Here is a 22,551-nt window from a genome sequence, read left to right as displayed (position 1 = left end):
ACTTTGAGAGGCCGAGGTGGGTGGATCAGTTGAGGTCAGGAGTTCAAGACCAGCCTGGCCAACATGGTGAAACCCTGTCTTTACCAAAAAATATAAAAATTATCTGGGCGTGGTGGTGCACGCCTGTAGTCCCAGCTACTCAGGAGGCTGAGGCACAAGAATTGCTTGAACCCAAGAGGTGGAGGTTGCTGTGAGCTGAGATTGCACTACTGCACTCCAGCCTGGGTGACAAAGCAAGAGTCCGTTTCAAAAAAAAAAAAAAAATGCTTGGGGGAAAATTATGTATAGCAGAATTTCATTCTGTTATATGTAACTAAATTGTCCCTTGATAAATTCAAAACCTGTCTGCTTGCTTTCTCCCCATGATTTGGTATATATTTATTAGTATGCTTGACTTGCTTGAATATCCTAAAATTTTACCTCTCAAAAACAAATGGCTTATTCTTGTGAATATAATTTTGTAATATACACTTTAATTTTACACTAAAAATAATACTAGTTGATCTACTTTTGTGTTCTACAGAAATGAAGCTCTAGATGAAATCTGTTTTAAAGTTTGTGCCTGTAATACAGTCCGTGATATACTGGAAGGCAGAACAATTAGTGTTCAATTCAACCAGCTATTTCTTAGACCGAATAAAGAGAAAATAGACTTTCTTCTTGAGGTATGACCTGTTTTTCTTTCCCCTTTTGATTTATAATTTGCTTTAAGCTTACCAGTAACCTCCAATCCAGTGTCTTTTTTTCTGTCTGCCTTGCCTTTCTGTGTTCGACAGTTGGCACTTTTGACAGATTATGCCCTTCTACCTTGTCTCCCACCGTAACTCTTTTTCTAGTTCTCCCCCATGTTTCCTGGGAACCTTTATTGGATTCTCCTCAGTCCTTCATTGACTTCTCCTTTGCTCTTCCTTTAGTGTTTCTGTTTATAGAACTTTTATCTTTGGCTCACTCATTTTTTATTTACTTCCAAAGCTTCACTTATTTGTTTCATCAGATGTTTACTAAGAACTCCCAAATCAAACCTCTAGTCTCTCCTGTGTGCTGTGGGCTCTGTGTTTCTACTCCATCACTCTACCTCTGTCTTAACAGTCTTAATGTTACAGATATTGAGAGAAATATATAAAGCACAGATAATACCACTTCCAAATACAGCGTTGCCAGCACTCTAGAAGCGTTTGTTGTGGTCTTTACAACTTCCTCTGCCTTCCCTTGAGGCGGCCACTGCCCTGGACTCCTGTGATCATCATTTTCTTGCTTTCTTTTCAGTTGTATCCGCTCTGTATGCATCCTGAAAGAACAATCTTTAATTTGCCTGTTTTGAACTTCATATAAGTGGAATCATACAATATGTGCTCTTTGTCTTCGTTCACTAAACATTATATTTGTGAGATTTATTCAAGTTGTATAGAAACACAATTTTTTTCATTGCTTTAAGATGTTAGAAAATTATATGGACCACGCCACAGTTTCTTCATTCTTATGATGGGAGACATTTGTGTTTTTTATAGTTTATGGCTGTATACACATACGATGATGAATATTTGTGTTTATCGTTTTTGCTGCTTGGAACATACTTGTACATGTATCTAGGTGCACATACGCACCAGTTTACGTTATATATCTCGGGAAAAGTATATCTGCAACATTAGTTTTTAATATCAAGTAGTTTGTACCACCAGCATGCCTGAGTGTTCTCATCGTTCAGCATCCTTGTTAACATTTGATATCGTCAGATCACCTGTGAGGTGGTTTTCTAACAGTACCTCATTGAGGTTTTCATTTCTGCAACTCTTCATTTAGTTTTTACTCATGGATTTTGTTTTTTGAGGTACCTTTTTCAAGTGTTATGCCTCTTTTTTTTTTTTTCCTTTCCTTTTTTTTTTTTTTTTGAGATAGAGTTCTGCTCTTGTTGCCCAGGTTGGAGTACAATGGCTTGATCTCAGCTCACTGCAACCTCTGCCTTCCAGGTTGAAGCAGTTCTCAGGCCTCAGCCTCCCAAGTAGCTGGGATTACAGGCATGTGCCACCACGCCTGGCTAATTTTTGTATTTGTAGTAGAGACAGGTTTTGTCATGTTGGCCAGGCTGGTCTCGAACTCCTGACCTCAAGGGATCCCCCCTGCCTCGGCCTCTGAAAGTGCTGAGATTACAGGAATCAGCCGCTGCACCCAGCTGTGTTATGTCTCATTTTTCTATTAGATTGTCTGTCTTTTTTCTGGAAGGAGCTTTTTTTTTTTTTTTTTGGGAGATCTTTATTTATTGTTTTTTTTTTTTTTCTTTTTTAACCAATTTTAAATATTGCAGGTATCTTCTCTGAGTTTCACTTTCAGTTCTCTCTCTTTTTTTCTGAGACAGGAACGCACTGTGTCGCCCAGGTTGGAGTACAGTGATTTGATCTCAGCACACTGCAACCTCCAACTCCTGGGTTCAAGCCATCCTCCCACCTCAGCCTCTTGAATAGCTGGGAATGCAGGTGCGTGCCACCGTGCCTGGCTAATATTTTGTATTTTTGGTAAAGATGGGGTTTCATCATATTGCCGAAGCTGGTCTCAAACTCCTGAATGATCCACCCACCTCGGCTTCCCAAAGTGCTGGGATTACAGGCATGAGCCACCCCACCCAGCTTAATTTTCTTTATATTGTTCCAAAGTTTAATATCAAACTTACCATTTTTTTCCTTTATGACAGTGATTTCTGTGTCTTAAGAAAGCTTTTTTTCTATCATGTCATGAATATTTTCTTCTGTGTTATATCTTCTAAAAGCTTTATAGCCTAGCCTTCCTTTCACATTTAGGTGTTTAATCAACCTACAGTTGCTTTTGTGTGAAGTAGGGTGAAGTAGGGAGTGTTCCAGCACCACTTATTGAAAGGTTAATCTTTTCCACCAATCTCTAGAACCATCTCTATTGTATGCCAAGAGTCTATACGTGTATGGGCCTGCTTCTGAGCCGTTTTGTAGCACTTGCTATTTGTCTGTCCGTACCTCATTATGTCTATGTCCTGATACCAATGAGAACAAGTTCCTCCACCTTGTTTTCAAGGTTGTATTGGTTGTTCTTGTCCTTTGCATTTTTATGTGTAAACATTAGACTCACATTGTCAAGTTTCATAAATCTGTTGAATGTTTGTTTGCAATTACATTAAATTTAGTACTCAGTTTGGAAAGAAAGAATATCTTTTTTTAAGCTTTTTTTAATAAAAAAATTTAATTGGCAGCCTCCCAAACCAAAGTATGCTCAGAGAGACCCCCCAATAATTTATATCTTTACATTATTGGGTGTCCTAATCCATGAATGGGTATGGCTCTTGATTTCTTTAGGTAGTCTTTAGTGTCCTTTAGAGCTTTCTAATTTTTACATAGAAGTCTTAAATTTTTTTTCATAGTTCTTTAAATGTAGACTTGAAAATAGGTCATGCAGCCGAGCTCGGTGGCTCACCCTTGTAACCCCAGCACTTTGGGAGGCCGAGGTGGGTGGATCACAAGGTCAGGAGTTCAAGTCCAGCCTGACCAACATGGTGAAATCCTGTCTCTACTAAAAATGCAAAAATTAGCTGGGCATGGTGGAGTGTGCCTGTAAATCCAGCTCTCAGGAGGCTGAGGAAGGAGAATCACTTGAACCTGGGAGGCGGAGGTTGCAGTCGGCTGAGATCCTGCCATGGCACTCCAGCCTGGATGACAGAGCCAGACTCCATCTCAGAAAAAAAAAAAGAAAGAAAAGAATTTGTGCATTGATATAGAAGTATAAGTGAACTTTCTAATAATTTTGTATCCAACAACTTTGCTTAGCTTTTAAAAATTCCGTTAATTTATCCATAAATTATTTTATTTTTCTATGCATGCAGTCAGTCATCTGTTAAAAATGCATTTTGTTTATTCCTTTTCTAACCTTTTAGTTTTGATGTCTTTTTACTTAATGTACTGGCTGTTGCCTACAGTGTCCAGTAGAAGTGTGAATAGTGAAGTGCCTCATCTCACTCCCAGTCTCAGAAGGAAAACTTATACTACTTCACCATTTAGAATGATGTTTATTGTAGGTTTTTCTTGTAGCTATCCCTTAGCTGATTATGGAAGTTTCCTTCTTTCCTTTAGTTCACTGAACGTCCTGTTTTTAAAATAATGAATTATTTTTAGATTCTGTAAATGTTTTTTCTATGTCTATTGTAATGATCACAATTTCTCTCTTCTTACCTGTTAATATGATAAAGCATAATTGATTTTCAAGTGTTAAACCTTTGCATATCTGGAATAAACCCAACTAGGTCATGATCTTTTTTTAAATGAAATTGCTGAATTTGATTTGCTAATACTTGTTTTTTTTTTCTATATTCATGTATGAGATTGATGCATGTATTTTAATTTTTTATTTTTTGAGATGGAGTCTCACTGTGTCACCCAGACTGGAGTGTAGTAGTTCGATCTTGGCTCACTGCAACCTCCTTCTCCAGGTTCAAGTGATTCTCCTGCCACAACCTCCAGAGTAGCTGAGATTACAGGCACCCACCACCATGCCTGGCTAATTTTTTTTTGTATTTTTAGTAGAGATGGGGTTTCACTATGTTGGTCAGGCTGATTTCAAACTCCGGACCTCAAGTGATCCTCCCACTTCAGCCTCCCAAAGTGCTAAGATTACAGGTGTAAGCCACCACGCCTGGCCAGTGCACTTATTTTTGTCTTTCTTGTCTTGCCTTTGATGTTGGTGTCAAGATCATACTTGTCCTGTAAATAAGTTGAGACATCTGTCTTTTTTATTGTCTGGAAAGTTTTGTGTAAAAAGTTACTTTCTAAGGATCTGTTCACTTCATCTTGTTTATTAGTATTAAAATTTATCTTTTTTTTTAGACAGAGTCTTGCTCTGTCTCCAGGCGCCAGGCTGGAGTGCAGTGGCATAGTCTCAGCTCACTTCAGCCTCTGCCTCCTGGGTTCAAGCAATTCTCCTGCCTCAGCCTCCCGAGTAGCTGGGACTACGGGCACGCACCACCACGCCCAGCTGATTTTTGTATTTTTTTGGTAGAGACAGCATTTCATCATATTGGCCAGGATAGTCTCGATCTCTTGACCTCATGATCCGCCCCCCTCGGCCTCCCAGAGTGCTGGGATTACAGGCAGAATTTGTCTTTTTAATATTAAAGCATCTACAGAGATACCCACTAGTTCGAGTTTTTCTTTTTAAAAATTGAGGTGAGTGAAATTCATATAACATGATCTGTTGCTTAACAAAAGTTAACATATGCTCCCTACATTATTCCATGACACATGTACAATGCATCTTACTATGTGAATAATCTTTTGTAAAAGAAGACTCAAATATTATTCACCATAATATCTTACACGTGGCAGCAAAGAAGCAAAATTATTAGAATGTAAGTATATTTCATGTACTCCAAGATATTCAGATGTTATTTACTGATAGGTTAATTTGTTAATCAGAAAATGGTATTTGAACATAGCAATTTTTTTTTTTTGAACATAGTAATTTTTAAATACTAGACTTTTTTTTGTTTTTGTTTTTTTGAGATTGAGTGTCCCTTTTCGCCCAGGTTGGAGTGCACTGATGTGGTCTTGGCTCACTGCAACGTCCGCCTTCTAGGTTCAAGTGATTCTCCTGCCTCAGCCTCCCCGAGTAGCTGACTACAGGCGCATACCACCACGCCCAGCTAATTTTTTTTGTATTTTTATTAGAGATGAGGTTCACCCTGTTAGCCAGGCTAGTCTTGAACTGTTGACCTCAGGTGATCCACCCTCCTTGGCCTCCCAAAGTGCCCACCAAGCCTGGCCTGTTTTTTTTTTTTTTTAACAGTTCCATTAAGAAATAATTCACATACCATACACCTCACACATTTTTAGTGTATAAGTCAGTGGTTTTTAGTGTATTCCTACATTTGGGCAACTATCACTTCACTTTTTTCACCCCAAAAAGATGATCTCTTAATCGTTACCTCTCCTCATTTTCCCTCAGCCCCCCACCACCTGAGGCAACTACTAATCTACTTTCTATCTATAGTTTTGTCTGTTCTGGATATTTTATATATATGGAACTATGAAATAGATGGTCTTTTATAACTGGCTTCCTTCACTTAGCATGTTTTTAGTATTGTAGCATGTATCGGTACTTCATTCCTTTTTATGGCTGAATAATACCTCATTGAATGAATGTGCCATAGATTTTGTGTGTCCATTCATTAGTTGGTAGACTTAAGGTTATTTCTACTTTCTGGCAACTGTGAATAATACTTCTATGAACATTCTATTTTATGTGTGTGTGTCAATGTGGAAAATATTTAACAATTTCTTGAGATTAGGGAGTTTTACACTGTTTTGGCTTCTTATGAATAATACATGGGGAAGAATCCTCATCTAATGAATAAATTCAAAATAATATTACGAAAATATTATTTGTAGATGACTAATATAACCATAACTAGTTTCTTTTCTTTGTTTGCATTGTTTACTTTTTAAACTTTGGTTAGCTTTTTAAATATTCATGAGCAACTCATGAATATAGAACCATGAATTCTGTTTTCATGATAAATCAGTCATTCAACCATTTTCTTTTTGTTTTTTTGTTTTTTTTTTTTTTTTGAGTCGGAGTTTCGCTCTTGTTACCCAGGCTGGAGTGCAATGGCGCAATCTCGGCTCACCGCAACTCCGCCTCCTGGGTTCAGGCAATTCTCCTGCCTCAGCATCCTGAGTAGCTGGGATTACAGGCACACGCCACCATGCCCAGCTAATTTTTTTGTATTTTTAGTAGAGACGGGGTTTCACCATGTTGACCAGGATGGTCTCGATCTCTTGACCTCGTGATCCACCCGCCTCTGCCTCCCAAAGTGCTGGGATTACAGGCGTGAGCCACCGCGCCCGGCTCTTTTTGTTTTTAAAAAATTTTTATTCAACTCTTCTGACAGGAGCTACTGATTTCTATGATTTATCACTTAATATAATTTGGCAACATACTTGATAAATTCTGTGAGAACCGTACAGCATGGTAGCTAGGTTATTCTTTGCTGCATGTATACACCTGCAGTTATTAAAACCGTACAGCATGGTAGCTAGGTTATTCTTTGCTGCATGTATACACCTGCAGTTATTAAAATGATCAGATTCCATTTCCCCTTTTTAATGGATTCTTACTCCTTGGTCTCATCTCCTGTTAAGTTACTTAACTAAATCTGTCATTGGTATATGATTGAGAAAGAAAAATTCAGTTGTTTTTAAATCTAACCTTTTCAAATTATAATCTACATTTTTTAAAGCACCCATATTCAAATGAAAATTACTCAAATTCCTAGGTATGTTCAAGATCAATAAATCTAGAAAAAGCTTCAGAGTCTTTGAAAGGAAACATGGCTGCTTTTCTGAAGTAAGTACCTTTATTTTCTTTCTTTTTTTTTTTTTGTTTAACTTTAAACTTAGTCCTGTGAAAAAAGTATCTGTTACTACTTTTGTTTTTGTTTTGGGTGTCTTATAACCAGGCAGTAACTGGGGTTTGAGAACCCATTAAGTTCAAATTTGTGTAGCCATGTAAGATGTTAGGATTTTATAGTTACCTTTTTTTGTGTATTGTGGCATTGACATCACAATTTTAAATAAGGACCGAAGGGAAATTTTAAAATCTATTTCAAAATATCATTATACAGTTTATGTAATGGTGGCTTTTTCAATCACTTATTAAAGTTCATTGATATGATTGTTTTTCTCAAACTAAATTATACACTTTTTTGTTTTACAATATTTCTTACTGATCTAGGAATGTGTGTCTGGGATTGGAAGATCTGCAGTATGTTTTCATGATTTCTTCACATGAGCTTTTCATTACATTGTTGAAAGATGAAGAACGAAAGCTACTTGTTGATCAGATGAGGAAGAGATCCCCTAGAGTAAATCTGTGCATTAAACCTGTAACTTCATTTTATGATATCCCAGGTTAGCTCTCCAGTCTGCCAGCTAAAATGTTGGCATGTTTTGTCCCTCTATTGAAATTACCATGGAAATATATTTGAGGATTCTCTCTTTGTTGTAATTAACACTTTTGTTGGTAATTAATAGAAATTCACCTGTCTTCCATATCAGATTTCTGTATAGGCAGTTATGTGCGAGCTCTGCTGAGCCGATGATTAGTGCAGAATCAGGCCTAGATACATGAAAGATTTTAGCTGGGGAAGTAGACCAAGGTAACACTGCTGCCAGTATGTTCATGCAGGTAACAACAAAAACGGGGAGAGGAGTGCAAGAGACGCTGGAACCAGTAGGAGGACAGACGTTCCTGCATGTCAGTCTGTATAACTCTGCTAGTATCTGCTGGCCAAACAGCTTTGGCAGTATTGCCATTTTTGGCTTATTTGTTTGTTTGTTTATTTATTTTTTCCATTTTTGCCTTTACAAATACAAGCAGAAAATACAATGCTATTTTAAAATAAGAAACATAAACTTCAAAATTTAGTATAGATGAGAGAGAATTCAGTTGGTTTTACAAAAGGACAATTTTAGCTTCTTTGACCTTCACTAGATTTAAACTGGTTGGCTGTCCAGTTGTAAAGGAAAAGGGTAAGGTTAATACATACAGAACTAGGCCGGGCGCAGTGGCTCAAGCCTGTAATCCCAGCACTTTGGGAGGCCGAGGCGGGTGGATCACAAGGTCAAGAGATCGAGACCATCCTGGTCAACATGGTGAAACCCCGTCTCTACTAAAAATAAAAAAATTAGCTGGGCATGGTGGCGTGTGCCTGTAGTCCTAGCTACTCGGGAGGCTGAGGCAGGAGAATTGCCTGAACCCAGGAGGCGGAGGTTGCGGTGAGCCGAGATCGCGCCATTGCACTCCAGCCTGGGTAACGAGCGAAACTCCATCTCAAAAAAAAAAAAAAAAAAAATACATACAGAACTGCTGGAAATGCTTAACTGAAGACTGCCTCTGATAGCTGAGCTGTAATTAGGGATTTGGGTAATTATTTTTGGGTCTCTGGGAAGAACATGCTCCCTTCTCTCTTGGAAACACATGCTTAATGTTTATTACTCAAAATTAACATTTTATAAATACTTTTGTTAGCATATTATGTTCAAAAGTAGGAATCTATGTTAATTCTTTTAATATATCCTGCATAGTTCTTTGCATGAACTTAATATTTTTATCTTGTTTATATTTTCATTATCTTTATTTTTAAAATGCATGCAATTAATAAATGTAGATATAACAAAATTGTGTTAGGTTATCTATGTGAGGTTAAAGTTAATATGTAATATACACTGTTGAATGAATCAGTTCTCAAGATGCTAGCAGCTTTTAATTTATAGATACAATAATTTGTCATTCTTATAGCTGCATCTTTCAATTAAATTGTTGAAACATAAATCTTTGTTTTAGCCTCAGCAAGTGTCAACATTGGTCAGTTAGAGCATCAGCTTATATTGTCAGTGGATCCTTGGAGGATTAGACAGATTTTAATTGAATTACATGGTATGACTTCAGAGCGCCAATTCTGGACAGTGTCTAATAAGGTAAGAAACCCTTTGTCAAGATCAGATAAGAAAATTGCCCTTGTTATTTGAGATAATTTAATAGAAAAGCTGTTCACTGACCTTTTTAATAAGGACCTCTTTTGCTTAACAGTTTTAAGACCTTCACATGACCATAATTGCATTTTTAAACATCCATTGACAGAGAAAGTAGAAAATGTCAGAAACAAAAAGATACCATTGAGTAACATCTAAATATGAGTTTTTCCATTTGTTGACAAAATATCTACATGCATTTTGTTTATGTTTTTGAGATGGAGTCTCTCTTTGTCACCCAGGCTGGAGTACAGTGGTGCTGTCTTGGTTTATTGCAACCTCTGCCTCCCAGGTTCAAGTGATTCTCCTGCCTCAGCCTCCCAGGTAGCTAGGTAGCTGGGATTATAGGCACCTGCCACCATGCCTAGCTAATTTTTGTATTTTTAGTGGAGATGGAGTTTCACCATGTTGGCCAGGATGGTCTTGAACTCCTGACCACAAGTGATCTGCTTGCCTTGGTCTCCCAAAGTGCTGGGATTACAGACATGAGCCACCATGTCCGGCTGCATTTTAAATATAATTGTAAATGTATGTAAATGGTATATTATTTATGCAGTCTGTAGCCAGTACATGCTGTGTGTTGTATAGGGTATTTTATTTTTGGTTTTTTAATACCCTCTTGAAATCTAAAGACTATAGTTTGGAACTAGTTCATTAATACTTCATTATAGAACATTTTTGGTTTTAAATGTTCCTTTAAAATCCCAGCTAATATATTTACCTGTTTCTGAGTTTATTTATTAGAAAGTTTTCGGCCGGGCACGGTGGCTCAAGCCTGTAATCCCAGCACTTTGGGAGGCCGAGGTGGGTGGATCACGAGGTCAAGAGATCGAGACCATCCTGGTCAACATGGTGAAACCCCGTCTCTACTAAAAATACAAAAAAAAAAAATTAGCTGGGCATGGTGGTGCTTGCCTGTAATCCCAGCTACTCAGGAGGCTGAGGCAGGAGAATTGCCTGAACCCAGGAGGCGGAGGTTGCGGTGAGCCGAGATTGCGCCATTGCACTCCAGCCTGGGTAACATGAGTGAAACTCCGTCTCAAAAAAAAAAAAAAGTTTTCCTGCATAGAAAGTGCAAATGGAAGTAGTTTTTAAGACACCATTTCAGTGGAATGTAGCTTAAAGATAGAAAGGAAGTAATCTTACAGATACAGGATAAATTAAAGCAATATGGTAATGCTCCTAACTAACTATATACTTACTCCTCCCCTGCTGAAGATGTAGTAAAAAGGCAGCCAGAAATATGTTTTTTTGTTTGTTTTTTTTGAGACAGAGTTTCACTCTTGGTGCCCAGGCTGGAGTGCAATGGTGCAATCTCAGCTCACTGCAACCTCCACCTCTCGGGTTCAAGTGATTCTCCTGTCTCAGCCTCCCGAGTAGCTGGGATCACAGGCATGTGCCATCATACCTGGCTAATTTTGTATTTTTAGTGGAGACGGGTTTCTCCAGGGAAGTCTCGAACTCCCAACCTCAGGTGATCCACTCAACTCAGCCTTCCAAAGTGCTGGGATTACAGGCATGAGCCACTACGCCCAGCCTTATTTTTTAAAACAGAGTTTAAACATACAAGCACAGAGAAGTGAAAAAAATTGCTCTAAAAATTAGTTGGGTTTTTTTGCTAATTTTTAGATTTTTTTTTTTTTTAGTATTGATGCTATTTATTAGTGTGAATTTTTAAGATGAGGGCAGATGCAGTGGCTCATTCGTGTAATCCCAGCACTCTGGGGAGCTGAGGTGGGTGGATCACTTGAGGCCGGGAGTTCAAGACCAGCCTAGCCAATGTGGTGAAACCCTGTCTCTACTAAAAATAACAAAAATTAACCGGGCATGATGGTGTGCACCTGTATTTCCAGCTACTTGGGAGGCTGAGGCAGGAGAATCACTTGAATCTGGGAGGCAGAGGCTGAAGTGAGCAGAGAGCACACCACTGCACTCCAGCATGAGCAACAGAGGAAGACTCTGTCTCAAAAAGCAAAAACCAAAAATTTTAAAGATGTACGAGTATAGCATAATAGTTGTTATAGGACATTCTGGGATTAACTGCCTGCTTTAGTTTGAATGTCAGCTTCATAATTAAATAGCTGTATAATCTTGAACAAGCTATTTAACTTCTTTGTGTTGCAGTTTCCTCATTTGCAAAACGATAATAGTAGCATAATAGTACTTACCTTAGTATCATTGTGAGGATTACCTGAATTAATATATATAAAACTCCTAGTCTTTGTGTCTTTTTCCTAACTAATCCTTCAGAAAGTCCCAATCCATTATTTATTACGCACTGATTGTAGTGAATGTTCATTTTCATCAGCATTATATTATGGCTGTCATTTTCCTTTCTCTTTAAGAGACCACCTATGAATTATTTTTTTTAGTGTGATTAAAGATTATTGAAAGATTCTTATCTAGATTTGGCTTTCTCTCTGTGTGTGTGTGTGTGTGTATGTGTGTGTGTATATATGTATTTTTTTGTTTCTTTTAGTGGGAAGTACCTTCTGTCTATAGTGGTGTTATCCTGGGAATTAAAGACAATTTAACAAGAGATTTGGTTTATATTCTTATGGCCAAAGGTTTGCACTGCAGTATTGTTAAGGTGAGTAAAAGTGTGTATCAAACACCTGTTAAGAATATGCTTTATGGGGCCAGGTGCGGTGGCTCTCATCTGTAATCCCAGCACTTTGGGAGGCCAACGTGGGTAGAAAAATATGCTTTATGGCCAGGTGCCGGGGCTCACACCTGTAATCCTGGCACTTTGGGAGGCTGAGGCAGGCAGATCAATTGAGGTCGAGACTAGCCTGAGCAACATGGTGAAACCCTGTCTCTAGCAAAAATACAGAAATTAGCTGGGTACTGGTAATCTCAGCTACTCTGCAGTCCGAAGTAGGAGAATCTCTTGGGAGTTGGAGGTTAGAATGAGCTAAGATTATGTCACTGCACTCCAACCTGGGTGGCAGAGCAATACTCCATCTCAAAAAAAAAAAAGTATATGCTTTACTAATTTTAGCAGGAAGTCAGGAAACAGAAATTCTTAACTTTTCCTAATCTCTAAAATTACTCATGGCCTAAAAGGATATTTGAAAAGGCATTCTGGTTTGTTCTTTTTCCTTTACCCTTGTAATTAAAATGGTCTTGATCAAATAAATAGATACTGCTCTGTGCCTTTTAAAAATTTAGAGAACATGCAAAGGTATTACTTGTAGAATTCAGTTAGTAAAGATTGTGTACCAGGATTAAAAAACAAAATTGTATAAAGTTACTTTTGTAGTGTATTTTACATGAGTTTGCAGTCTGGGATGTTGAAACTTAAGTGGAATGTTTAAATCATATAAAATAGTGCAGTTGCATGACTGATGAAACACGAAGTTCTGTAGGAAGGTTAAAGACAGCATTTGGAAGGCAGAAATGAACTAAAATTGAGGGTTAAATAAGTTATCTATGTCCCCACACCAGCAGCATCTGTGATATTTGGTAACTTTTATTTTGAGACAGGGTGTTGCCCTGTCACCCAGACCGCAGTGTAGTGGCACGATCACGGCTCACTGTAGCCTTAACTTTCCTGGGCTCAAGCGATCTTCCCACCTCAGCCCCCTAAGTAGCTGGGACCACAGGCATGTGCCACCATGCCCAGCTTATTTGAAATAAAATTTTTTTGTAGAGACAGAGTCTTACTATATTGCCCAGGCTGGTCTTGAACTCCTGGGCTCAAACAGCCCTTCCACATCAGCCTCCCAAAGTGCTAGCATTACAGGCATGAGCCACTAAACATGGCCAGAACTTGCTGGAAATACAAATTCTGGGGCCCCATCCTAGACCTAATGAATCAAATTCTGGGATGGGCACAACATCTTTTAAAATAAGCCCTCGAAGTAACTTTGTTGCATTCTAAAGTTTGAGAACTGCTGCTCTAGACCAACATTGTCCAGTGGAAACATAATGTAGGCCATGTATGTAATCTATAATTTCATAAAGTGAGGTTGATTTAAATGATTTATATAACTCAATATGTCTGAACTATCATTTCAACCTGTAATTGATAGAAAAAGTTGAGATGTTTTGCATTCTTTTAAAAATATATGTGCTAAGTCTTCCAAATCCAGTAACTATTTTATACTTTATAGAATCTCTCAATTTGGACTGGTCACATTTCACATGCTCAACAGCCGCATCTAGCTAGTGGCTGCCATATTGGACAATGCATCATGAGACAATTGTAAGCCATTGAAAAGTTTTAATGGGGGAATGTAGTTAGCAGTTCTTCTCCTTCCACACCTAACATAACATTTACTGGGCACAGAGACTGTTCTGCAATTTCAAAGACATCTGTTATTTCATTTATTCACGAAAAGTTTGTGAAAGGTATGATCTCAGTTTTAAAGGTATTACATTCTCCAAGGGCACACAGCTAGTAAGTGTCCCAAGTGTTTGAAGGGATAGAAGAAAACATATTAGCGAAATATTTAGGAGGTAAAATCTGGAAGCAATTGGTAACTTATTTAATCTCGAAGGCAAGAGACAGAAAGAATTGAGCGTGATGCTCAGACTTCTGGTTTGGGAGTCAGAACAGGTGACAATGCCAGCAAGTGAATGTGCAGAAGCACATTTTTGCAGAGCAGATAATGAGTCTATGTTTACAATTTTAATTTGAGGCTATGGTTGGAAACAGCCTGAAGCTTGGAGAATGTCTGGACTGGAGTTACAGATTTGGGAGTTACCAAAGATCACCCAGAGAGAATATAAAGAGCATGAGACCCTAGGGAATGCAACACTAGGTCCAGGAAAGAGTGGTGTGATGGGTGTGAGGAGCAGACAGATGTAGAAGGTGTAATTGCTAGGGGAAAAGAAAATGTCAGGAAAAGGGTGATACATAGCACCGAGTTGCAGCTCTTCATTCCTGTGCGATAACAGACAAGTGTTCAGTAGATTGGACGATTAAAAGATCTTTGGCTTATGAGAGCTATTTCTTTGTAAAGATGGGGGTAGAAGCCAGATGATTGGAGTGAAGTATGTGGAGAAATAGAATCTAGTCTCTGGAAACATGTGAGTGAGATGAGTAGAAAAGGACTTAGATCATAGCTGATTTAATTTACTTGATTTGTTAGCCAATTTTATAGGCTAGTGGGGTGGTGTGCGAAGATTTTAGAATGTGCAACCCTTGAATGGTCTGTGATCTAATTCTGAATATGTTGGATGGAGAAGGGTGTTTGTAATAGAATTTTATACCCATATAAATATGGAAGTCTTTGGTTATTTTATAACTTTTATAAAACTTGTTTAACCATACAGCATGTATTTTATATTGTTTATTGGATTTTTTAAATTACAAAGGTATTAAATATTTATTGGAATAAATCAATAATACAGGGATGATGAAAAGAGAGCCTAGCATCACTACCTGAGATAAGCAACATTAACCGTTTGAATTAATCCTTTTCCTCTTTGCTCTGTCATCATAAAGACACACATTTTTTGGTTCCAAAGGAAAGGTGACCCAGGCTGTTCTGTTTCTTTTCATAGGACTTCTCCCATGCTAAACAGCTCTTTGCTGCTTGTTTGGAGTTGGTAACAGAGTTCTCACCAAAGCTTCGTCAGGTCATGCTGAATGAGATGTTGCTTTTGGATATTCATACACACGAAGCTGGGACAGGGCAGGCGGGAGAGAGACCGCCATCTGACCTCATTAGTAGGGTCCGAGGCTATCTGGAAATGAGGCTTCCTGGTAAGACTGTTTCACAAAGACAAATTTCTGAAACTCAGTACTCAAATAATTGTGGGGGAAAATTTAAAAGAACATTTACTTGAGTCTATCATCTTTAAAAAAAAGTTATTTCACTCCCAAAACAGAATTGGGTTTGGTGTTCACTTGAGAACATTGGAAAAAATGAAGGAAACTGTTCGTTCCCTGGGATTTCTGTAACAAGGTACCACAAACTGGGTGACTTAAAACAACAGAAATGTATTCTCTCCCAGTTCTGGAGGCCGGATGTCTGAAGTCGAAGTGTCTGCAGGGCTGTGCTGCCCCCAGAGGCTCCAAGAAAGACTCTGCTTTGCGTCTTCCTAGCTTCTGGTGGCCCAGCCATCTTTGGTTTGTGGCTGCATTGCTCCAGTCTCTGCTGCTGTCTTCACATGGCCTTCTCCCTGTGTATGTCTATGTTCTCTCCTTATAAGGACACCGGTCATTAGATCTAGGTTCCACCCTAATCCAGCTGACCTCCTTATACCTAATTACATCTGCAAAGACTGTTTCCAAATAAGGTCACATTCTCAGGTTCCAGGTACGCACCAATTTTGGGGGATACTTCTACACACTAGAGAAACTATATTGCAATTTTCCAGTGTTTGAAAGAATCAGAATGTCCTTGAGTGTACAGGATGAAGTTTTATTTTCTCGTTACAGCCACAAAATGCCCTCACACTGATTGCCAGTGGGCTAGAAATTCACCTGTGTCTACTTTAGGAACAGATCTTGGGTGCTTAATTCTGATTGTAAATGTCTTATTGTGAAAAGGGGCTTACTATATAAATGATCATCTATGACATATATAAATCTTTCTTAAAGCAGCTTCTTTTCTATTTTAGGAGTATTTAGAGTAATTAAATCATACTGTACACATTTAATAGAATAAACAGTGAAATTGCATCGTAAAGGAAGATGCCAGTAACGTGTTGGAGCAGAAACAAGTGCTACCGTCTTGAGTCTTTTGGGTTAATTTCTAATTAAAGTCTAATTTCCAGCAGGGGCATGCAGTCATAGATCCCAACTTTTTAGTACCCTGTAGAGAGAATACCTTTGACCTTTAACACATCAATGCTCTTAAATGTTGTAATGTCTTCATGAGAATTGATCTAACAATATGCTGGAACTAAAGCGTACATGCTGCTTATATATACATGTTTACTTTTTAAAAGCAGGAGGTAGGTTTTTCATACAGGGTTTTTCTAAAATCAGAAAGAATGTTTAAACCCTGTTTGTTGAGTGCTAACTACATGTTAGGCATTGTTCTAAGCTTTAGGTGCATAACTCATTTAGTCCTTGTAGCAGCTCTGTGAAGCAGCTGCTAGTTCCTTATCCCTATTTTATAACTAAGAAACCGAGGTGCAGAGAGGTTGAGGAATTTGCCCACAGTCACACAGGAAGAAACAGAACTATGACTTTACTCCATCAGCCCAGCTTTGAAGCCTTTGCTCTTACTCTTTGAAATGGGTGAAAATGCCTTTAAATAATTAGTCTTTGTACTATCTTTTCGGCTTAACAGTTTGTAGTTCACATCAGTTTTTTGGGCGTAGGGAGTGTAAAGCACTGATAGCGCTGCCTATAATTTTTGTAAACTCCTAACTTATTAAATGTTCAGCAACTTGTCCTGTAGCTTGTGCTTATAAACAGTGCCGAAAATAAAAAAAAAAACAGTACCGAAAATAAGGAGTCTGGGTGTGGTGGCTTATGCCTGTAATCCCAGCACTTTGGGAGGCCTTGGTGGGCAGATGACTGGAGGCCAGGAGATTGAGACCAGCCTGGCTAACATGGAGAAATCCTGTCTCTACTAAAAATACAAAAATAGCCAGGTGTGGTGGTGCATGCCTGTAATTCCAGCTACTCGGGAGGCTGAGGCAGGAGAATCACTTGAACCTGGGAGGCAGAGGTTGTGATGAGCCGATGTCATACCACTGCACTCCAGCCTGGGCAACAAGAGTGAAACTCAGTCTCAAAAAAAAAAAAAAAAAAAAAAATAAGAAGGAAAGGTGCTGTTGTTTCAAATAGGAAGAAGACTAAAATGAACATGATCTTTTTCCACAGGTACAGTTCTTGTCTTTGACTTTGATCAGGCCTCAATTACAGACTAAGCTATCTGAGTCTGGCATAGCGTCGTGGCTGTGATGCTCTCACAACTCTGTACTCCAGTACCGCTGAAAGCGTCAGGGTTGATAGGCATGGTCTCTCCATGGAGAGCATCATCTGCCACCTTTTCTGCTCTCCTTTAAGAAAGAAAATTCCCTAGTGATAGAAGGCCAATTTTTGGATGAATTAGATGCATGCCCCTCTGTAGAACACAGAAAGGGAAGCACTCTTTTACATGGGTTGACCTGGCTTTATTGTCGGGAACAAGAAGTGATCTTAACTGACAAGAAATTTCAACTTTTTAGTTTGAGACCACCCTGGGCAACATAGTGAGACTTCGTCTCTACAAAAAATACAGAAATTACGTGGGCATGGTAGTGTGTACCTAGAGTCCCAGCTATCATGGAGGCTTAGGGAGGCTGAGTTAGGAAGATAGTCTGAGCCAGGGAGATTGAGGCTGCAGCGAGCTGAGATGGCACCACTGCTCTCCAGCCGGGGTGACAGAGCGAGACCCTGTCTCAAAAAAAAGGTGGGATGAGGGGACTACAAATTTATTGTAAGACCAATTATATGTCTGGAGAGAGACTTCGACTTTTAATACCTTTGTAGCTAAGTAAGATGCTTTTTTAAAAAAATTTTTCAATTTTTAATTTTTTTTGAGCCAGGGCTTCTTGCTATTCCTCCGGCTGGAGTGCACCCTCCACCTCCTGCGCTCAAGCAAGGCTCCCAACTCAACCTCCCTTGGTAGCTGGGACTGCAGGTGTTCACCACCACAACTGGCTAGTTTTTGTATTTTTCTGTAGTGTTGGGGTTTCGCCATGTTGCCCACACTGGTCTTGAACTCGTGGACCCGTTTCTAGATTCTAATTCGTCCTTAAGAATTATTCCTCTAGGCCGGGCACATCAGTATGGTGAAATTCCATCTCTAGTAAAATTACAAAAATTAGCCGGGTGTGGTGGCACGTGCCTGTTGTCCCAGCTACTCGGGAGGTTGAGGCAGAAGAATCGCTTGAGCCCAGGAGGTGGAGGTTGCAGTGAGCCGAGATGGCGCCACGGCACTTCAGCCTGGGCAACAGAGCCAGACGCCACCTCAAAAAAAAAAAAAAAAAAAAAAAAAAATTATTCCTCTAGTCAGCTGGTATTACTAATCAGTGTGTCAGGTGATGAAGCCTTGAGTGAGAGTGCCTGATGATGAAAGGAATCCTTTTGGCAAAACGTTTAGAACTCAATGGTGTGCATGTATTTGGAGAACTAATCTCACTTCTGTCTTCATTTCTTCTTTTTTTTTTTTTTTTGAGACAAAGTCTTACTCTGTCACCCAGGGTGGAGTACAGTGGCGCAATCTCGGCTCACTGCAGCCTCCACCTCCTGGGTTCACGTGATTCTCCTGTCTCAGCCTCCTTAGTAGCTGGGATAACAGGCATGAGCCACCACACCTGGCCTGTTCCTTCCTTAGAAGATGATGCAAATAATGTATTTTTATTTTGTCATGTTCTTATGCATCTTTTTTGTTATGTCAAATCTTTTTTTCTTTTGGAGTAAGTTGAGAGTTAAATAGTCATAGGCCCTATCTTTTTAGAAAAACTGAGAAATATAGTTACCCTAGAAAAGGAGGCATTTAATAAATCTCCCCATTTTCAGTCTTAACGTTGTTATTCAGGATTCATTTTGGTTTCTTTGCCTTTTTCCTGAAGTGCATTAAAACCTGATGTTACATACTTTGAGCCACAAAAAATCACAATATATTAGGGTATATTTAACAATTATTTATTTCAAAGGAACTAATGTTCAAAATAAGCCTGGGTTATTTTTTTCATATTACTTACCTAAAATTGTTTCTGGTGCAGTAAATATTTGTTGAATGACTTGTCTCTTATGAGTATTTTAATCAGAAAAAAGGATAAATATGTCAACTCAGATTTTATTACAGTTTGATTATATGGTTTACCTACTTTGCTGTAAATGTGCTGAAAGTTTATTCCATACTATTTTGTACTTATTTGTGTGATTGTTGTCTGCTCACTTGAATGATAAACTTCTGGAAGATAAGTGTCTACTCTTAGATTTGCACAAAGGAATGTTGACTCCTAACAATAGGTGATTTTGTTGATTAATGGGGGGAACATGCAATCTATTGTTGGGAAATTTTGCAGAAATGTGTGAAATGTTAGTTTTTTTTTATTTTTATTTTTTCTGTAGCTGTTGGCTTTCAAATTTTATTGATTGACTGATTGAGACAGGGTCTTGTTCTGTCATCCAGGACGGCTGCATTGGCATGGTCATATTGGCAACTCATTGTAACCTGAAACTTTTAGGATCCAGAGATCCTCCTGTCTCAGCCTCCTGAATACGGGCACGTTACCACTCTTGGTTAATTTTTAAAACATTTTTTGTAGCCAAGCATGGTGATTCACACCTGAAATCTCAGCACTTTGGGAGGCCGAGGCATGTGGATCTCTTGAGCTCAGGAGTTCGAGACCAACCTGGACAACGTAATGAGACCCCATCTCTACAAAAATGTAAAAATTAGGTGTGGTGGGACCTGTGGTCCCAGCTACTTGGGGAGGTTGAGATGGAAGGATCACTTGAGCCTGGGAGGTCAAGGCTGCAGTGAACCATGATGACACCACTGTACGCCATACTGGGCGACAGAGCAAGACCCTGTGTTTTCAAAATTTTGTTGTTTGTTTTTGAGACAAGGTTTTGCTCTATTGCCCAGGCTGCTCTCAAACTCTTGGCCTCAAGTGAACCTCCTGCCTTGGCCTCCCAAGGTGTTGGGATTGCAGGTGTGAGTCACAATAGCTGGCCAGTTTTTTTATTCCATTGAACTCTGGGCAAGTATTTGCTTTGTTCTTCCTTTAGTGTTGTGATAGTAATTCCAACTGTTTTCTTCTTTGCTTTTTAGATATTCCTCTTCGTCAAGTTATAGCTGAGGAGTGTGTTGCCTTTATGTTAAACTGGAGGGAAAATGAATACCTTACACTCCAAGTTCCTGCATTTTTGCTTCAGAGTAATCCATATGTGAAGGTAATTAATGTTTAAATAAAAGGGTTATTAGGATAGTATTATTATGCTTGTTTAACTTTACACTACTTTGGGAACGTGTCTAATTTCTGTGATACAAATGATTGGACAAATGCTTGTTGATAGTTTTTGATAATTGATGCATTTCATTGTGCTCTGATATATTTTTTAATACCATATAGCTCATGAGCATGTAGTCACAGATTATTTAGTTGACAGACAACACGTTGGTGTAATCCTAAGGTAGTGAGAGATTCACTGTCTTTGCCTTGGTTGCTATAATCATACTGTAGAACTGATGGATACCATCAGGGATGCACTTCTTGTTTCCATTTGAACACTTTACCCTGCTTTAGAATTTTACCCTTCTAAGTTTGATGTGTCTGAATCTCTTACAAGTTTGCTATTAGTAATTATTCCTCTAATGAAATAATTTATTTAGTAAATCAGTAGTAAGTTGTTTATTTCGTTATCTTAATTATATCCTTTGCAACCTAAGGTGCTTCTGAGTACAGAAAATATCAAAACTAAAGAGAAACTGGAGGTATTTGCTAAGATTATATCTTTCATATGTTAATATTATACACACTCTGAATAAGTAGTGGACTTTTCTCACTTTCTGGTCTTACAATTAAAAAAACAAAACATGGGATTTCACATAGTAAGTCCCTCTGTCCTTTTTTGGATATATTTGGTCCTTCGTATTTTCTAATTACTTCTAATTGTTGCTATTACCTTTTGTTATTTGTCCTTATTTGCCTCAACTTGTCTTTAATAATACATAATCCTTTAAATCTGTGTTTATCCCGGAACTCTTGGAAAACTGTACCACTTTGTAACATTTGTGTTTGGTTACTTGTTTCTTCCTTCATATTTCATGTATGTCCTTTTAAAACCTGAGCTCATTTCATTTGTACCCTTTGAGGATTTATTGAGAGTTTGTTGATTTCTTCAGTTTTCCCCCCCCTTTTTGTTGTTTTTACACTTGCTCAGGAAAATTGCCATACTCGAATTATCCTTTTCTTTGAAATTTCAGCATTGAGTTATATCTATCTCTCTCTCTTTTTTTTTTTTTTTTTTTTTTTTTTTTGGGGGAGACAGCCCTCTCTGTCGCTCAGGTTGGAGTACAGTGGCACCATCTCGATTCACTGCAACCTGCGCCTTCCAGGTTCAAGTGATTCTTGTGCCTCAGCCTCCCAAGTAGCTGGGTTTACGAGTGTGCACCACCACACCTGGCTAATTTTTTTTTTTTTTTTTTTTTTTTTTTTTTTTGTATTTTTAATAGAGATGGGGTTTTGCCATGGCTGGACTTGAACTCCTGACCTCAGGTGATCCACCCACCTGGGCCTCCCAAAGAGCTGGGATTACAGGCATAGCCACTGTGCCTGGCCTGAATCATATCTATCTCTTTAGTGAACTTTCTGGCATATGAGTTCTTAATATCTTGGGCACTTGTCTTATTATGCCCAATGGTCTTTTCTTAGCCTTAAGAAAATCAGATGAGGGAAGCATTTTTGTTCCAACGTTACTGTCATTTACATGGAGAATCGTAGCTTGTTGCTGAGTGCTAAGACAGTGTAGTAACTTTTCGCTTTACCTCTGGCAGTGAATTCTGTGGAGCTGTGCAGCAGGAGAGATGGGCATATGATTGTGTAACGAATGCTTGAGGGTCTGCAATGTGTAAGATACAGGAAATTGTTTTATAGGTTGCTTAACTCTGAAAGAGGCTATCTCACTGCTTCTTGCAGTTCCCCTGATCTGGTCCAAAAGAGGAAGGATGTGTGGTGACTTTGTTAAAGAAAAGTCACTTAGGTGTCTTCTCGTGTCATCTGGTGGTTAGGGTTTTGTGTGTTACCTTCCATACATAATTGGCCTCACTGCCTTGTTAATGTCAAGGAAAAAGGAATTAGAGAAAGAATTTTAGAATGAGGGATCGTGTTTTGAAAAAAATGCAATTTGGATCAGTTTCCACACTTCCAATGCAGTGTGGAATACGCCACAGACATACACACACACACGTAGGAAAAAGTCTGAAAGGTTATTAACAGCCATTATTTCTGGATAATGGGATATTAGGTGATTTTAATGTTTTCTATTCTGTTACATATTTTCTTACTCGAATATGTATTGTGTAATCACAAATAGGAACAGAAA

At 38.6% G+C, this 22,551-nt stretch overlaps 1 protein-coding gene and 1 long non-coding RNA gene across 2 annotated transcripts in view; one reads left to right on the top strand and one right to left on the bottom strand.

The window, feature by feature from the left end:
* Positions 1–22,551, top strand: part of INTS8 (integrator complex subunit 8) — a 59,123-nt gene that overhangs the window by 18,921 nt on the left and 17,651 nt on the right. The window contains exons 10-16 of the mRNA XM_032248798.1: positions 524–665; positions 7,286–7,356; positions 7,744–7,919; positions 9,355–9,488; positions 12,022–12,132; positions 15,054–15,255; positions 20,279–20,400. Of these exons, the coding sequence (XP_032104689.1) occupies positions 524–665; positions 7,286–7,356; positions 7,744–7,919; positions 9,355–9,488; positions 12,022–12,132; positions 15,054–15,255; positions 20,279–20,400 (958 nt within the window). The remainder of the gene's footprint in view (positions 1–523; positions 666–7,285; positions 7,357–7,743; positions 7,920–9,354; positions 9,489–12,021; positions 12,133–15,053; positions 15,256–20,278; positions 20,401–22,551) is intronic.
* Positions 4,574–22,147, bottom strand: LOC116530652. The gene is made up of 3 exons (XR_004260100.1): positions 22,134–22,147; positions 9,982–9,988; positions 4,574–4,776 (listed from the first exon to the last, which is right to left on the bottom strand). It is a non-coding gene; the product is annotated as an uncharacterized LOC116530652 (long non-coding RNA).

Source organism: Sapajus apella, unplaced genomic scaffold, assembly GCF_009761245.1.
Source record: "Sapajus apella isolate SASKATOON/1434 unplaced genomic scaffold, GSC_monkey_1.0 scaffold3, whole genome shotgun sequence".
Taxonomy (NCBI): Eukaryota; Metazoa; Chordata; class Mammalia; order Primates; family Cebidae; genus Sapajus; species Sapajus apella.
This window is presented reverse-complemented; position numbering and strand designations above follow the sequence as displayed.